The sequence below is a fragment of the Equus asinus genome, chromosome 15 (assembly GCF_041296235.1).
Source record: "Equus asinus isolate D_3611 breed Donkey chromosome 15, EquAss-T2T_v2, whole genome shotgun sequence".
NCBI classification, from domain to species: Eukaryota; Metazoa; Chordata; class Mammalia; order Perissodactyla; family Equidae; genus Equus; species Equus asinus.
In genome coordinates this window covers 50,897,751-50,913,053 of record NC_091804.1, presented here as the reverse complement: position 1 = coordinate 50,913,053, position 15,303 = coordinate 50,897,751, and the positions used below count along the sequence as shown (strand labels likewise).

Here is a 15,303-nt window from a genome sequence, read left to right as displayed (position 1 = left end):
GCCCCTCATCACAGAGGGCTGAACCTCAAATTCGGGCACCTGCCCATCTGGGGGACGTGAGGTTTAAATTCAGCGCAGTGGGGGCTGGCCCGGTGGTGCAGCGGTTAAGTGCGCATGTTCCGCTTTGGCAGCCCGGGGTTCACCGGTTTGGATCCCAGGTACGGACACGGCACCACTTGACAAGCCATGCTGTGGCTGGCATCCCCCATATAAAGTAGAGGAAGACGGGCACAGATGTTAGCTCAGGGCCAGTCTTCCTCAGCAAAAGATGGAGGACTGGCAGCAGTTGTTAGCTCAGGGCTAATCTTCCTCAAAAAAAAAAAATCAGTGCAGCACAACCTAGAGTCAGCATTTAATTAGCACACAGTCTCCCATGTACCTGGTGCCATGGTTCTTCTCGAAGTACGCAGCTCGCAGCCACACACTCTTCTTGCTGGGGAACACTTGCAGGGCGTAGGCATAGATGGCTCGCGCACACTCCAGGGCGTTGTGGGCCACACACTAGAGCAGAGAGACAGGTGTGGGAATGGGCGGCCCAGCACCAGCATGGGAGCAGGAGGAGTCACACCTCCCTAATGACAACACCTGCTAAAATCATACAACGGGATGATCCAACAAGCAGCACAGTCCAGGAGGCTGGGGACATGAACACCAAAACAGAAGCAGGTGGGACCCGTGACAGGGTTGTCTGCTGGCCTTCGACAGGCAATAGGAGCTGGCGCACTGGAGCACCAGCCACTGCTAGAGGCACGTGAGGCAGGACGGTGTGACCACATGCCACACATACTCTTTTCTTTTTCAGAATTAAATGCAGTCTACATTTTCCATTACGGAATTATGCTCATTGGAAACCTGTAAAACACAGGTGAATACAAAGAGAAAGAAACCATACACTCCAAGAGAACTACCACAAATACTCTCTTTTCTTTAGACATTTCTTCCTTGTGCAAGAGTGATTTTGTTCCCTGGCTAGTGTCAAGCAAGACGATAAGAAAGCCAGCCACTACTTGAGGTGATCATCTCCCCAGGTGGTCACAGCCCCCGGACGCCCAGTGGAACAGGCTGATGGCTGTTCTCACTGAGCCTTATGCAGGACAAAGCCCAACAGAGACCTCAAAGCCGGATGCTCGCTCACTGCCCAAGAAAACTTGCTGTCCTCCACGCTCTGCGGATGCTGAAAGTACTCTCACCCCAAGAAGGGGTTTTGTATCTTGAGGTAAGTGAAAAGCCACTAGGAAGTGTGTCAGCAGCAAAGTTTTACACTATGAACGTCAAAATGGCATGGAATGGAACTAGACAGGCGGCCTCACAGCCCTGAAAGTCCTCGCACCAGGGTGGGGGGGAGTGGGGGGGGCGGGCACCTGAGCCACCCAAGGCCACCTCCCAGATCAACAGTTGCCTCCTCCAAGAGGGCCACTAGCAAGCCTCCGGGTATTCAAGGACCAGCAGCATAGAAATGGGTGTAGAGGAGAACAAAGAGCAGGGTTTAGCACAGCCAAGGCCTCCTCATTCAGATGTCGCTCCTTGGTCACGTGACCTCGATCTGACTTGACCACCACAGAAACCAGGTAGGGCCTTGCCTCAGGCATGTCCTGCCCAGGAGCAGCTGGAGAAGTGACGGAGCTAGGCAAGGAGGGGACCCCATACAAACTGGTCTGTACCCCTGTCCATGACTTTTTTTTTTTTTTTTTAAGATTGGCACCTGAGCTAACAACTGTTGCCAATCTTCTTTTTTCTTTTTGGTTTTTTCTACTTTTTCTCCTCAAATCCCCCCAGTACATAGCTGTACATTTTAGTTGTGGGTCCTCTCCTTGACTTTTGACCAAGGTCCTGGAGGCCAATTACAAAGGCTTCAGGCCTCCACGGCTCCAGAAGAGCAAGTGACAGCATGCCCAGGGTCTCGGGTGTGGGCAGGCTGGGCCAGTCCCGAGGTGTTGGGAGCACCAGGAAGACACTCCATACTTCTGAGCACAAGAGACTTCAGCTCTTCCTCCAGGATTACAAAGTGCTTTGAAAGAGAGCTGTGCTGACTCCAGTATACACGACAGAGATGATCAGAACCAAGAGAAAACCTGACTGGCTCGTGGGTCTCTGCTCCCATGATCTGGTATCCACAGGTTGACACCCCCAGAGAGGGCTTCCAATGTTGTCAAAGGCAGTAAGGAGCATAAAAAGAAGCAAAGTGTTTAATTCCACATTCAGAATACAGAGGGGCTCAGCAACCAGGAGCTGGGATTCTTGTGCATATTTAAGAATTTTCTTCCAAAACAGACACTGTGCGGATATTTGTTAAATTATTCTCTAACTTTTTTATGTCTTAAATACTACACAATGAAAAATTTTTTAAAAACCATTATGAGGGCTGGCCCCGTGGCCAAATGGTTGAGTTTGCACGCTCTGCTTTGGTGGCCCAGGGTTTTGCTGGTTCAGATCCTGGGTGTGGAACTAGCACTGCTCATGAGGCCATGCTGAGGCGGCATTCCACATAGCACAACCAGAAGGACCTACAACTATGCACTGGGGGGCTTTGGGGAGAAGAAGAAGAAAAAAAAATTGGTAATAGATGTTAGCTCAGAGCCAATCTTTAAAAAAACCATTACAATTGGCCTGCGACTTAATTCCTCTAACGAACAGAGTGTGTGTCTAGTGTGCACAAGGCCATGTGCAGCCACACAGCCCCTGGCAGGTGCACGGACAGCCTGTGCCTGTGCTCTGGGACTTGGCACATGCAGGACCTAAGACGATGGCTGCGTGAGTGCCACACAGATGATGCCAGCAGTGGACTGTAATCTCACAGAGGAGAGCGGGAACCCTTAGTCTCTCCAGATGTAAAGAAGTGAATACCCATGTGAATGAGGAAGAAAGGAAGCCTCCTTGCTACCGTAGAATTCCAACTAATAAACTCTAATAAACCCTAGAAGAAATGGTATTTAGAAAATCACCATTTGGTCAATACCACAGTAAAAACTGATACAAGCCAAAAACATTACTAATGGACTTACAAACTAGTAGATCAGAGTTTGGCGAGAAATGGTGTATTTACATAGTTTCAAAGTTTCTCCTCACAAAATCCTCACTAATTACAAAGGAACAAAACAGTAACCTTCCGGCAGAGAAACCTGTCAGAAGTCAGAGCTGACTGTGCCTCCCGACACAACCCACCAAGACGACACAACACCCTAAAAGATGCAGAACCTCAACTCACCATGAGGAAACATTGTGGAGGCCCGAACCAAGTGGGCTCTACACCATTTCTGGCCTGTACTCCTCAAAAGAGTCAGATGCATGAAAAACAGAGACTAAAGCCCTCGTCAAGACTGCCAGGACCACGGAGACCTGAGGACGTGACCCTGGGCAGCTCCTCATCCTTTACCTAAAAAGACACTTAGTGAGCCAATTGGTGAAATCTGAATACAGTCTGCAAATGCCGTAATAGTACTGTACCTACATTAATTTCCTGATTTTGATAGCTGCGCTGTAGTTGTGTAAGTGAATGTGCTCTTTTGAACAAACACACAGAAGTGTCTAGAGGTAAAGGGCATCACATCTGCAACTTACTCTCCAACAGTTCAGAAAAAAATAGAAGGCATGTGTGTGCGTGCATGTGCACCTGTGCAGAGAATGAAAAAACAAACATAGTAAAGTGGGTAAATCCTGGGGAATCCAGGTGAAGGGCATATAAGAATTCTTCACACAGTTTTGCAACTTTTCTATAAGTCTAAAACTATTTCAAAATATAAAGCTAAAAAAAGAGATGGCCACACTTAAGGTATTTAGTAACTTAAATGTGTAGCGTATATCCATTTTGACCCCAAAATCTCTGCTCTGGGAAACTATTCCAAGGAAATAATCTCAAAGTAGGCCAAAGTTTTGCATGCAAAATGTTTTCTGAAGTGCAATTTATAACAGAAACCAGGGGGTGGGAGACAACCCAGACACTGAGAGGTAAACAGCCAGGAAGCTGTGTGAGCTCAGACTCTGTGCTGGCTCCTGGTCCATAATACATATATAACCAGGCCTGCACCAGGGAGCTCTGGAGATTAACAAATCCTCACGAAGCAGCTCTTCATGTAAACCTGGGTTAACAGAAAGCTGCACTCTTCACAATGGTAACTATGTTTAAAAATAAGTGGGGTCAAAAAGACTTTCAAACCACAGCCTAAGTCTAAGGTGCCTGCTGTTCCCCACAAACAGACGCCAGGTGGGTGTAGTTCAACTTACACTGTCAGCATCTTCCATCCAGGTGTGCTTCCGATCCTCCTCCTCAATCCCAATACCAATCACGGCACGCATGACCGCCTGGCAGGTGGCCACACTCCCAGCCTTGTCACACTCCTCGGCATCCTGAAAGAGGGACACAAAACTGAATTCACAGCCCAGAGCTGCAGGTGCCTGGCAGGGAGTATGCATTCCTGGATGGTGAGAACTGAGAGATCCTTCGTATTGCAGGTGGTGTGGCCTCCGACGGTTCTGATGCCTTTAAGGCTCTGCCACTGCCTGTCTGACTGTGTCTGTCTCGATCACTGATGTACCCATTCCTGCCACCCAGCAGATAAATGCTCAAGGAATATCTAATGACTGAATGAAGCTACATCCATCCACTCAACAAAAATTACATAAGCATCTACTGTGTACGAAGTACCAGAGTAAGCAACTCAGTAGCTATGAGGGGTTCCTAAGCTAAAGACACTTCCCAAGCAGTCAGAGTAAAAGACAAGTTCAAAGACTTGTATCTGTTGGTCTGGAACTCAAAATTCAAAATCAACAGAAGGAAGACACACACTAACCATGAGACAGACCTGTCAGGGTGTGGAGGAGCCCACCACATGGAAGACGAGACAGAAACCTGGGGAAGGGACCAATCACAAGGGCATCCCATTGGGCAGGTGGGCAGGCTGACGAGCAGAAAAGCACTTGACTTTTGGAGAGCAGTTTCAGGATGTGGAGAGAGAAGACAGTCATGGTTCTATAGCACGAGACTCAGAACTCTACCACTGAAGTCACTGGTACATCAAGCAGGAAAGGACCACAATGCAACAGAAACACTGCAAAGGACATAAACACACAGTTCTCCAGAAAATAAAACTGCAAATTACCTTTAAACATCTGAAAAGAAACTCAAGGCTATTCTTACTTTTAAAATGCTCATTAAACTACTGTAAGTACTTTAGATACATATCAGACCAGAACCATCAAAACACGTGCCAACGCACTTGTATGGTAAAGGTGGGGGGGACACGGTGTCAGTACACAGCAGCAGAGTACATGTGGACCTCTCTAGAGGCCAATTTCAAGTTCTCTATCGAAACAAAATGCACATATGTTGACACGGCAATTCCATTTTAAGGAATTCATCTGACAAATATATTCTCATATGTGCAAAACAACATATGTACCAGGACCCTTTTGTAGCACTGTTTGCAACAGAAAAGAGAAAGAACCACTCTGCTGTTTCCATCAGCGAGAGATCTGTGATGAATCGGTCAGGGAGACGGTACAGGGGCACATGTGCTGCCGACCCAGAGGCTTCACTAGATAGACCTGGATATGAAACGAGCACAGCACAGCAGCCCTTACCTGAGCCCTTTGGGGCCCTACAAGCACCAGAAAAGCATCCTAGGCAGAACCCAGGGCAAAGAGCTGAGGAGAGGGCACATGCTAAGGCACAGGAAAGGACAGTGATGAGCAAGGAAGCACAGTAGCAAACTGGTGGGGCGACAGCCCCAACTGCATCCTTGGGGCCTCGCAAGCCATGGCAAGGGTAGCAGGAAGGCATTGGGAGATTTCAGGCTGCAGAATGAGTCACAGAACCAGTCTTGTTTTAAGAGGACCTCCCTGGGGGCCAGGCCGGTGGCCCCGTGGTTAAGTTCTCACGCTGCGCTTCAGTGGCCCAGGGTTCGCCGGTTCGAATCCCAGGTGCAGACATGGTACCACTTATCCAGCCATGCTGTGGAAGGCATCCCACATATAAAATAGAGGAAGATGGGCGTGGATGTTACCTCAGAGCCAGTCTTCCTCAGCAAAAAGAGGAGGATTGGCAGGAGATGTTAGCTCAGGCTAACCTTCCTCAAAAAGATAAAATTAAAAAAATTTAAAAAGAAAAAGAGGACCTCCCTGGCTGCTGTGTGGAGCAGCAGCAGGGAAGCCCATGGGCATCACTGCCAAGTCTGGCCGAGGATGGCAGCTCACTCAGCTGACGAGAAGCACCTGGACCCAGGAAAGACGTAGGGGTAGACTCAAACTGCTTGTGGACGGGGGTGTGAAAGAAAGGAGTCACTCATGAGGTATGAACTGTGCTGCTGTCTACTAAGGCGAGAAAGGCTACAGGTAAGTAAGTTTTGCGGGCAAACCAGGAGACGCGTTTTGGACACACCAGGCTGTGGTGCTATCCCATGTTCCAGGGGAATGCAGGGCAGCATGGGTGTGCATTCAGGGCTGTGGGGTGCACCCAGAGCACAGTGCACATTTGGGGTTTCCTGGCATGTAAACAACATTCCTAGCAATGAGGTGAGATGAGACCAACAAAGAGGGGAGCACAGAAAGTCTCCAAAAGGGTCTTAGGGCCAAACAGCCAAGTTACTTAGAATGTGAGAAGAGAAAGAAAATCAGCAGAAGAGGGAGAACAGAGACCAGTGGGACGGAAGGAAAACAAGGCGTGTCAGCACGTGTCGAAGTGACCCAAGGGCACAGGCAGGCTGAGAGGACAAACAGCGCCGACAGCTGGATCTGCCACCGAGGCTCTCCAGAACTGCAGCACTGTGGGGTCTGAGACTCACTGGAGTGGGTTCCAGAAAGAATGGGAAGTGGGGAAGTAAGAAGGCAAAGATTAAATGACGTTTAGACACAGTAGGTGCTCAATAAATGGTGACTTACTCAGGAGGCAAACTTTCCCAAGTTATAATGCTGTCTGCAGGACAACATGAAAAACTTTGTATTAACCTTAAAATGACTGAACTGGTCTACATTCAGATCCTTTGCATTACACTCTAGTATAAGCAAGCAGTAGCAGAAAACGAACTCTGAGCAAAGCTTGAGATGAACACTATTTTAGCTCATCCTGTCCTGTTTTTGCACGCTGGCATGGTACTAGTGAAGGGTCTGTAGGAGGGTGGTCTGACAACCACCAAGGGGACAGGACATCTGCCATCACCTCCTGCAGTCATCCTTCCTGACAGGATGAAAATGCAAGCTGGCAGGACAGACAGACTCGCTATGGCCAAGCAAGTGCACCCCAAGAGGGGCTGAGGAGTGGAAGTTGGTGCAGAGGAGCACTCCAGGGACACACAGGGCTCTTGCTCAATTCTGCTGCATCACACGGCTACAGGGCTCAAGGGAGATGGAGAAGGTGCTCAGAGAGCTGGAAGAGCGAGCCCTGAGGCAGGCAAAATCAGCATCCAAAAGGCTCTCAAAGGACTAGAAGAAACACTGCCACTGCCAGCCAAGACTGTCACTCCTGAAACAGCCAGAAAACCCAGACAAAGTTTACAAAGCGGTGGTTGTCAAGTCACTAGACATCAGTAGCAAAGGGCCGTGAGAAGTGAGACAGAAACAGTCAAGGGGAGCCCCACGTCTGCCACGCCCATTGCCTGGAGAGAGTTTCCAGGCTGTAGCACAGGGAGGGGGACCAGGAAGGGCTACTGGAGGAGGCAGAGCTGAGAGCCCTGGAAGACCAAGGGGAGAGTGGACGCAAGCCTAAGCACAAGAGACAGAACCCTAGCCATCTGTTCTGTAGAGGCTCCCCCACAAGTCTTCACTGAACAACCCCCCAGCACACGAGTGTTTGGAAAGAACCAGCTGAAAGGATTAGTAGGAACAGTCCTCAGCGCTCAGAGGGGGCCAGGAAGAGTGTCCATTCCCACCAGCCAGACTGGAAACCCCCAAGAGACACAGGGCCCTGGGAAGAATCCAAAGAGAAGCCCTGTCTCCATAGGGAAATTAGCCCTAAACTGTCCCAAACTGATGACTGCTTGAGTCTGACCTAGCACAGTGTCAAAGCAAGACCCAAACAACCAGAAGGCCTTGACCATGGAACTGCCCTCCAACACCATGCCCCCCATGCCCACAGGAATGCAGCAGATTCAGCACCCAACAGGCAGGCTCACAGCATCCGCTGCAGACCAAGGGCTGCCAGGCACACAAGAACACAGGAAAACACAACTTACAGCGAGGGGGAAAATATCTACCAAAATCAACCCCACACTGACACAGATATTAGAAGCAGCAGTCAAAGACACTAAGACAACTACTATAACTATACTCCATACGTTCAAAACGTTAAGTAGAGACACAAAATAAATTTTTTTTAAAAAGACCAAAATAAAATTTCTAGAAATGAAAACTATAAACTCTGAGATGAAAAATACCCTATCTGAGATAAACAGTAGATCAGACATTACAGAAGACTAGTAGAACCTGAGGACAAAGCAATAGAAGCTATTCAAAATGAAACTGAGAGAACGAAAGAACAGTTTAAAAAATAACCAGAGCATCAGTGAGCTGTACAAGCTCATATCATACTCAGTGGGAAAGACTAGACATTTTCCCCCTAAAATCAGGAACAAGGTGTGAGCTCTCATCACTTATTCAACATTGTACTGGAGGTTCTAACCAGAGCAATTATACAAGGAATAAAAGGCATCCAGATTGAAAACGAAGTAGTAAAACTACATTTGCCGATGACATGATCTTGTACATAAAAAATCCTAAAGAATCCACTAAAACTATTACAATTTAATAAACTATTTCAGCAAGGTCATAGGACACAAGCTCAGTATTCAAAAATCAATTGTATTTCTATACACTGAGAATGAACAACCTGAAAATAAAATTAAGAAAAAATCTATTTATAATAGCATCAAAAATAATAAAATACTTTGAAATAAATAAAGCAAAAGAAGTGTAATACTAGTATACTAAAATACTGCTAAAAATTTTTTAAAAGACCTAAATAAATGGAAAGACATCCCATGCTCATGGATTGGAAGACCTACTATTGTTAGGATGGCAAGAGTCCCCCAAATTGATCCAGATTCGACGCAATCTCTATCAAAATCCCAGTTGCCTTTTTTGCAGAAACTGACAAGTTGATCCTAAAATTCACATAGAAACAAGAACGAAACAAGCATAGCTAAAAACCACCTTATAAAGAATAAAGGAGAAGGGCTCACACTTCCTGACTTCAATGCTTACCACAAAGCTACGGTAATCAGAACAGTATTGTGCTGGCATAAATTCAGACACACAGTCCAATGTAACAGAACTGACAGTCCAGAAACAAACCTGTACATTTATGATCAACTGGTCCTCCACAATGGTGCCAAGACCACTCAATGGGGGAAAGATACAGCGGTGCTGGAACAACTGGACATGCGCATGTAAAAGAATGATGTCACACTCCTGCCTCATACCATATAGAGAAATTAACTCAAACGGATCATAGACTTAAATGTGAGACCTAAACAAAAATCTTAGAGAATGCAGGAGTAAATCTTCATGACCGTGGGTTAGGGAAGGTTTCTTATATATGACACCTAAAGTATGAACAACAAAAGAAACAAATAAATAAATTGAACTACATCAAAATTAAAAACATCTGTGCTACAAGTGATATAATCAAGACAACCCACAGAAGGGGAGCAAATATTTGCAAATCGTATAGTCTGATAAGTGACTTGTATCCAGAATATATATAAAGAATTCTGGAACCAGCCCCGTGGCCTAGTGGTTAAGTTCAGCACACTCTGCTTCAGCGGCCCAGGTTCAATTCTCCAACATGGACCTATACCTCTCATTGGCAGCCATGATCCAAATACAAAATAGAGGAAGACTGGCACACATGTTAGCTCAGGGCCAATCTTTCTCAGGAAAAAACAAAACAACTTACAACTCAATAAAAAAAAAAAAGATAACAAGTAAGCGTTAATAAAAAGATAACACAATTTTAAAATGGGCAAAAGATTTCAACATATCCATGCTACTATATGGATGAACTTTGAAAACATTATATACTAAGTGAAAGCCAGTCACAAAAGACCAGATCTTGTATGATTCCATTCAATATAAAACGTCCATAAAATGAAAATCCATAGAGGAAAAAAAGCAGAGATGCAAGTACACAGAGAAAGAACGTGGTTGCCTAAGATTAGGAGGAAGGGGAGTGATAGCTAACGGGTACAGGCTTTCTGTTTGGGGTGATGAGAAAGCTATAAATTAGATTGCGGCAATGGTTGCATAACTCTGTGAATATACTAAAACCCCCGAACTGTACAATTTAAGTGGGTAAATTTTATGGAATGTTAACTATAGCTTAATAAACTGTTAAAAAATGAAACAGAAAGAATAATTTAAAAAATGAATAGCTCATCATGAGCTGTGGGGCAATTTCAATGGTCTGTACCTGAAGTGGGCGGAGGGCAGTTCAAGAGACAATAGACCCAAGTTTTCCAAATTTGATGAAATCTCTAAATTCACAGATCCAAGAAGCTGAACGAACTCCACACAGAAGAAACATGAAGAAAGCTACACCAAGGTATATCACAATCAAACTGCTCAAAACCAATGATAAAAAAATCTTAAAAGCAGGGAGAAAGTTTTAAATTTAGAAAATGAAAATTTTTTAAATTAAGTTTTTAAAAGACACTATGTACAGAAGAATAAAGAGGATGACAGCAGATTTCTTAGTGGAAATAATGCATGCGAGAAGACAGCAGAGTATTATCTTTAAAGTACTGAAAGAAAAAAATTGTCAACCTAGAGTTCTATACTCAGAGAAAATATCTTTCAAAAAGAAAGATGAAATAAAGACTGTTTCCAGACATTTAAAAACTGGAAGTATGTTCCACCAGCAGACCTGCACTAAAAGAATTGTTAAACAAAGTCCTTTAGGCAGAAGGAAGATGATACTAGTTGGAACCTGGATCTCTGCAAAAGAATCAGAGCATCAAACATGTTAACAATATGGCTAAAAAACACTGAAGTAACAAAAGGGTTGAATTTGGATGGTTAAATTTTAGAGGGACATGGAGGCCTTGCACCTGAGATTAAAAAAAAAAATTGCCCAAACATAGAAAGGGGCCACATGGATTAATACTATACACGTGAAAAAGAGCAGAGGCAGTGATCAGGAAGGGGTCCAGGAAGAGGGAGCAGCATCACTGGAAGCAGCCTCATCAGGAGGAGGGGAAATGCCCTCACCAGCTATACCTAGAGCAGCTACATCTGGAGCAGCTCAGGTATAGACAGCCTGGGTGAGTCTGAGAACAGTAACTGGAACTGTGGCAGCAGGAGCACAGAGAAGGGAGGTGGCAGGAGGTCTGGGGCCATCTTCCAATGTTGAGGGGTAGTGGGTGAAGCAAAGGGGCTTGCTCTGTAGGGCCCCTCCTGGTGGAATGATGCAGACCAGCGTAAAGAGGCGCTTTCTCCTAGGCTGGCTACATGACAGGCTGGGCCTCCCAGGAGGTGGAGAGCCCTTGCCCAGAAAGCTCACTTGGCAGTGGGCAAGGCAATAGAGGGCACCCGTCCTGGTGGCTGGGTTAGAAGCTCTTCAGAGACTCCACTAATCACAGTCCACAGAAAAAGTTAAAAGACAGGAAAGAATGAAAGAAGCCATAAGACTGTCATTCCCTTTTCAATCACATTATTTCTACTTGCAGAGGGGTGAGGTCCCACGTGCCCTGAAAGTTCTCCAGTGTCCAACCTCAAGTTGTGCTCCAGGTCCTGACTCTACAAAAGGCAATGATGTGGTCACATAAGAGAAGCCACCCTGTGACAGCATGGGAACTCTCAGGGACCATCCTGCAGCCCCTACCCTACGAGAGACTCCAACGTGCAGAACATCCATTTTTAAAGCAGACATCTTGGTATCCGACCACAGTTGGAGTCCTACCTGCCAACCTTACCTGGATCCACTGCTCACGGTTGATCTCCACACCATTGGCCCGCAGGGAGGTGATGGCACGATCAATGATTTTCTCCACCATCTGCGTATTTCCATTGGCTTCCTCCAGCTTGGCAGCCGTGATCCAGATGTGCCGGTCTGTAGGGATGTTCTCACGGGCCTTATTTAAGACCTTGCGGGCATTTTCGTAGGTCTCCAGCCTCGCCAGAGCAAGCCAGAGCTGTATGGACAAAATACCAGAAAACAAGAGGACAGCACTCAGCACAACCTGCCAGGTTGGAGGGTGAGCCTATCTCAACAGGCCCACAGCACCTTCACAGAATTCTTTCTAAAAGCTTTCAAGGACCACGTAAACAGAGCCCATGAATGGGTGCAGCAGCATTTTTTTGCCTAATCTCGTAACTGTTCAGTTATGCTTCTGACTTATTTAGTGACTCTCTGGTTAACGCAAAAAGATGACAGATTCTCAGTCACACATTCCAAACACCGGTTAAACATACACAGTGTGCCAGACTTGTCCCAGGTGTCAGGACAGCAGGTGAACACGATATGACTGTTGCCTTCACAAGGTGAAAGGACACATGGAGTTCAGCCTTCTGGAGTTCTCATACTGCAGCTGTTGATTCTGTAACATTTCATCACCAAAAATGTGCATGGGCTCTATTTATTTTTATGTAAATAAATTAAGATTAATTTCGTTTGGAGAATTTCACAATACCCGTTAGGATAATGAAAGACATATTGGATATCATAAAACCAAGACTAAAAATCACTGCACAGAATGTTATGAAGAGAAGGTTTAAAACTAAAGAAATCCAACTAGCTTTGAAACAAAGAGCCAACCTCATGCTGGGCTGGCAGAAAGATACACCAGCATTTTCTATCACCCTCTACCCTTCGGGTCCCATTTACAAACTAAGCTGAATTAGGAGGACTGACCCCTGAAAAACAGTGCTCAACACAGAATTCTCTGCAGTGGTCCGAGAAGAGTTAAGATTCTGTTCTGCACTTCCATCAGGAGCAGAACTGGCCACAGCCAGACTGACTACTCTGCCTGGTAGCTGTGTGACAGGGCAGCATCCTGTGATTTCACACTGCCTTACAGTCTCCAGAATCACAGCCTCGGTGAGCTCAATGTTCAGCTGATCCCACTTCCAGACACTGAACTTGGCTCAGGCCTTGGCAGGGCTAGCGGACGAGAACCTGGCAAACTCACCTCCACGCTGGTGGGGCAGCACTCCACAGCTCGGCTAAGCATGATTCTAGCGTCTTCGGGCTCTTCCAGCTCAACAGCCGCCTTCCACAAGCGAACCGAGTTTGGAACATGCTCAAGGGCTGGAGAGGTCAAACGAGAAACCAGGTCACAGAAAAGGGGAACTGAAAGCAGGATGCTGTGTCAGAGGATGCTGGTGTCAGCAGGGTCAGATGGTCTCTCCCCTGGATGACTGGGATTGCAGGCCTACCCTTTCAACGGGTTCTCTCAGGTCTGGGGCAGACAGAAACCAGACCAATGCGAAACACCTTGAAAAAGAAAGCAAGATTCGGGCACAGGAGACAGTTGAGGATAGCACAGAGGACTGTGCGTCATCTCTACTCCTGCTCACACTTGAAAATCAACATTAAAATACAAAGCAAGGCAGACACAAGAAGACAATCACCACACAGGAAGGGCCGGCCCCGCGAGCTGTGAGTGTGAGTCATGCAGAAATCACAGGAAAAGGAAACAGAACGACACGGGGATCTGTGTCTGCCCAGGCTGGCGTGCGTCTGAGGGCCACTAAGCTTGGGAACTCCTTCCTGGGCCCCAAGGAGTGCAAGGAGAACCAGGGCACTGTGTGGCTACACCACACTGACAGCAGTGCTACCTCACCAGCTCCGCAGCAGGTGGGCTCCCTCAGGAGCTCAGACACGGGCAGCCAGCAAACAGAGTGACATCAGGGAAGGGGGACAGACTCCCAGAAGAGGCACAATGCAGTCCAAAAACTTCCAAACCTTTGTTCAAGCAGCAGAGCCCTTTCTTCAGACGCAATTTACCAAACAGTCCAAAATAGAAGGCAGATAAACACAGAGCCCTGCAGAGTGAGCACTAGGGGAGGGTAAGGCCAAGCCTCTGGCAGGGTGACGATGACCACTGAGCTGACGGAGAGAACATGACAACTCGGGCCACAGGCAGGAAACCAACACCTTGAAGCTTCTAAAGGAGCTCTTGTTTCTTGAAAATACATGGGCCAACCTTGCAGAAAGCAGACCTAAGATTTAATGGTGCAGGGGCCAGCCCCATGGCTGAGTGTGGTTAAATTCACACGCTCTGCCTTCGGCAGCCCAGGGTTTCACTGGTTCGGATCCTGGGTGCGGACATGGCACTGCTCATCAGGCCACGTTGAGGCGGTGTCCCACATGCCACAACTAGAAGGAACCACAACTAAAAATATACAACTACGTACTGGGAGGACTGGGGGAGAAAAAGTAGGGGAAAAAAAAAAAGAAGATTGGCAACAGTTGTTAGTTCAGGTGCCAATCTTTAAAAAAAAAGAGAGAAAGATTTAATGGTGCAGAATTTGCAGACCCACAAAGTTTCCCACATGAAATGCGGGCACAGACTGGGGCCATCCGGGGGACTTGGATGAAGCCAGGATGTGATACCCTGAGCCTCCCTCACCAGCAGAAGCAGCTCACCTCATTGTCTGAGAAGATGGGCCTTCCCTCCTTTACAGGCCCTGTAAAAATGGAGGTGCCCCATCCCCTCTCCTATGGCCTACCCAGCCTACTCTAGGGTCATGGCACACCATGTCAGGCCCTAGCTGGCTGTCATCATGCTGGTAAGCAGGAAGCAGAACATATGCAAGATGCCCAGAACAAGTGGGCTGGGGAGTGGGGAGAAACACCTCACAAACCCCAGGGGTCTGCCCTTAGCAAGTTTTGAAGGGTCCCACAGTCCGGGGCTCGTGGGGACCTCCCCTCTGTGATGGAAAACAAGCTGCTGCTCCCGTACCACCTGCCACAGAAGACAGTACCTCAGCCTGGGCCTGGGCATTCAGGAATCACACCACCTAGGAGGGGCCCTACCGTCTGTTTTCCGAGTGCCACAGGCTGCTTCTGACCTCACAGACTCAGCTACACTTGGTCTACATATTCTGACCAGTGTGCTGTAAGGAACCCCTGGGAAGGCCCAGCAGGAGTCACGGAGCCCCTCTAGGGCTGTGGAACAAAGCTACTCTCTCCTGAAGCCCCTAGCTGGCCACTAAGCCCAGGCAGAGACCGAATATTTGGCTTAGCGACATTAAGTGACCGAGCAACCTGATTTACCCACCATGAACTTGGGTGCTATGTGACAGACAAGCCACAAGCTGGGAAGATGCACAGCAGCCTGTGGTCAGGTGGAATGGCACAAGGGAAGGGTGGAGCAA

At 47.2% G+C, this 15,303-nt stretch overlaps 1 protein-coding gene across 2 annotated transcripts in view; it reads right to left on the bottom strand.

Moving 5' to 3' along the window:
* Positions 1-15,303, bottom strand: part of PRPF6 (pre-mRNA processing factor 6) — a 46,412-nt gene that overhangs the window by 10,554 nt on the left and 20,555 nt on the right. For both annotated transcript variants that reach the window (XM_014849058.3, XM_070486326.1), the window contains 4 exons: positions 13,113-13,231; positions 11,898-12,116; positions 4,222-4,344; positions 380-501 (listed from right to left, as the gene is read on the bottom strand). In XM_014849058.3, the coding sequence (XP_014704544.1) occupies positions 380-501; positions 4,222-4,344; positions 11,898-12,116; positions 13,113-13,231 (583 nt within the window). The remainder of the gene's footprint in view (positions 1-379; positions 502-4,221; positions 4,345-11,897; positions 12,117-13,112; positions 13,232-15,303) is intronic.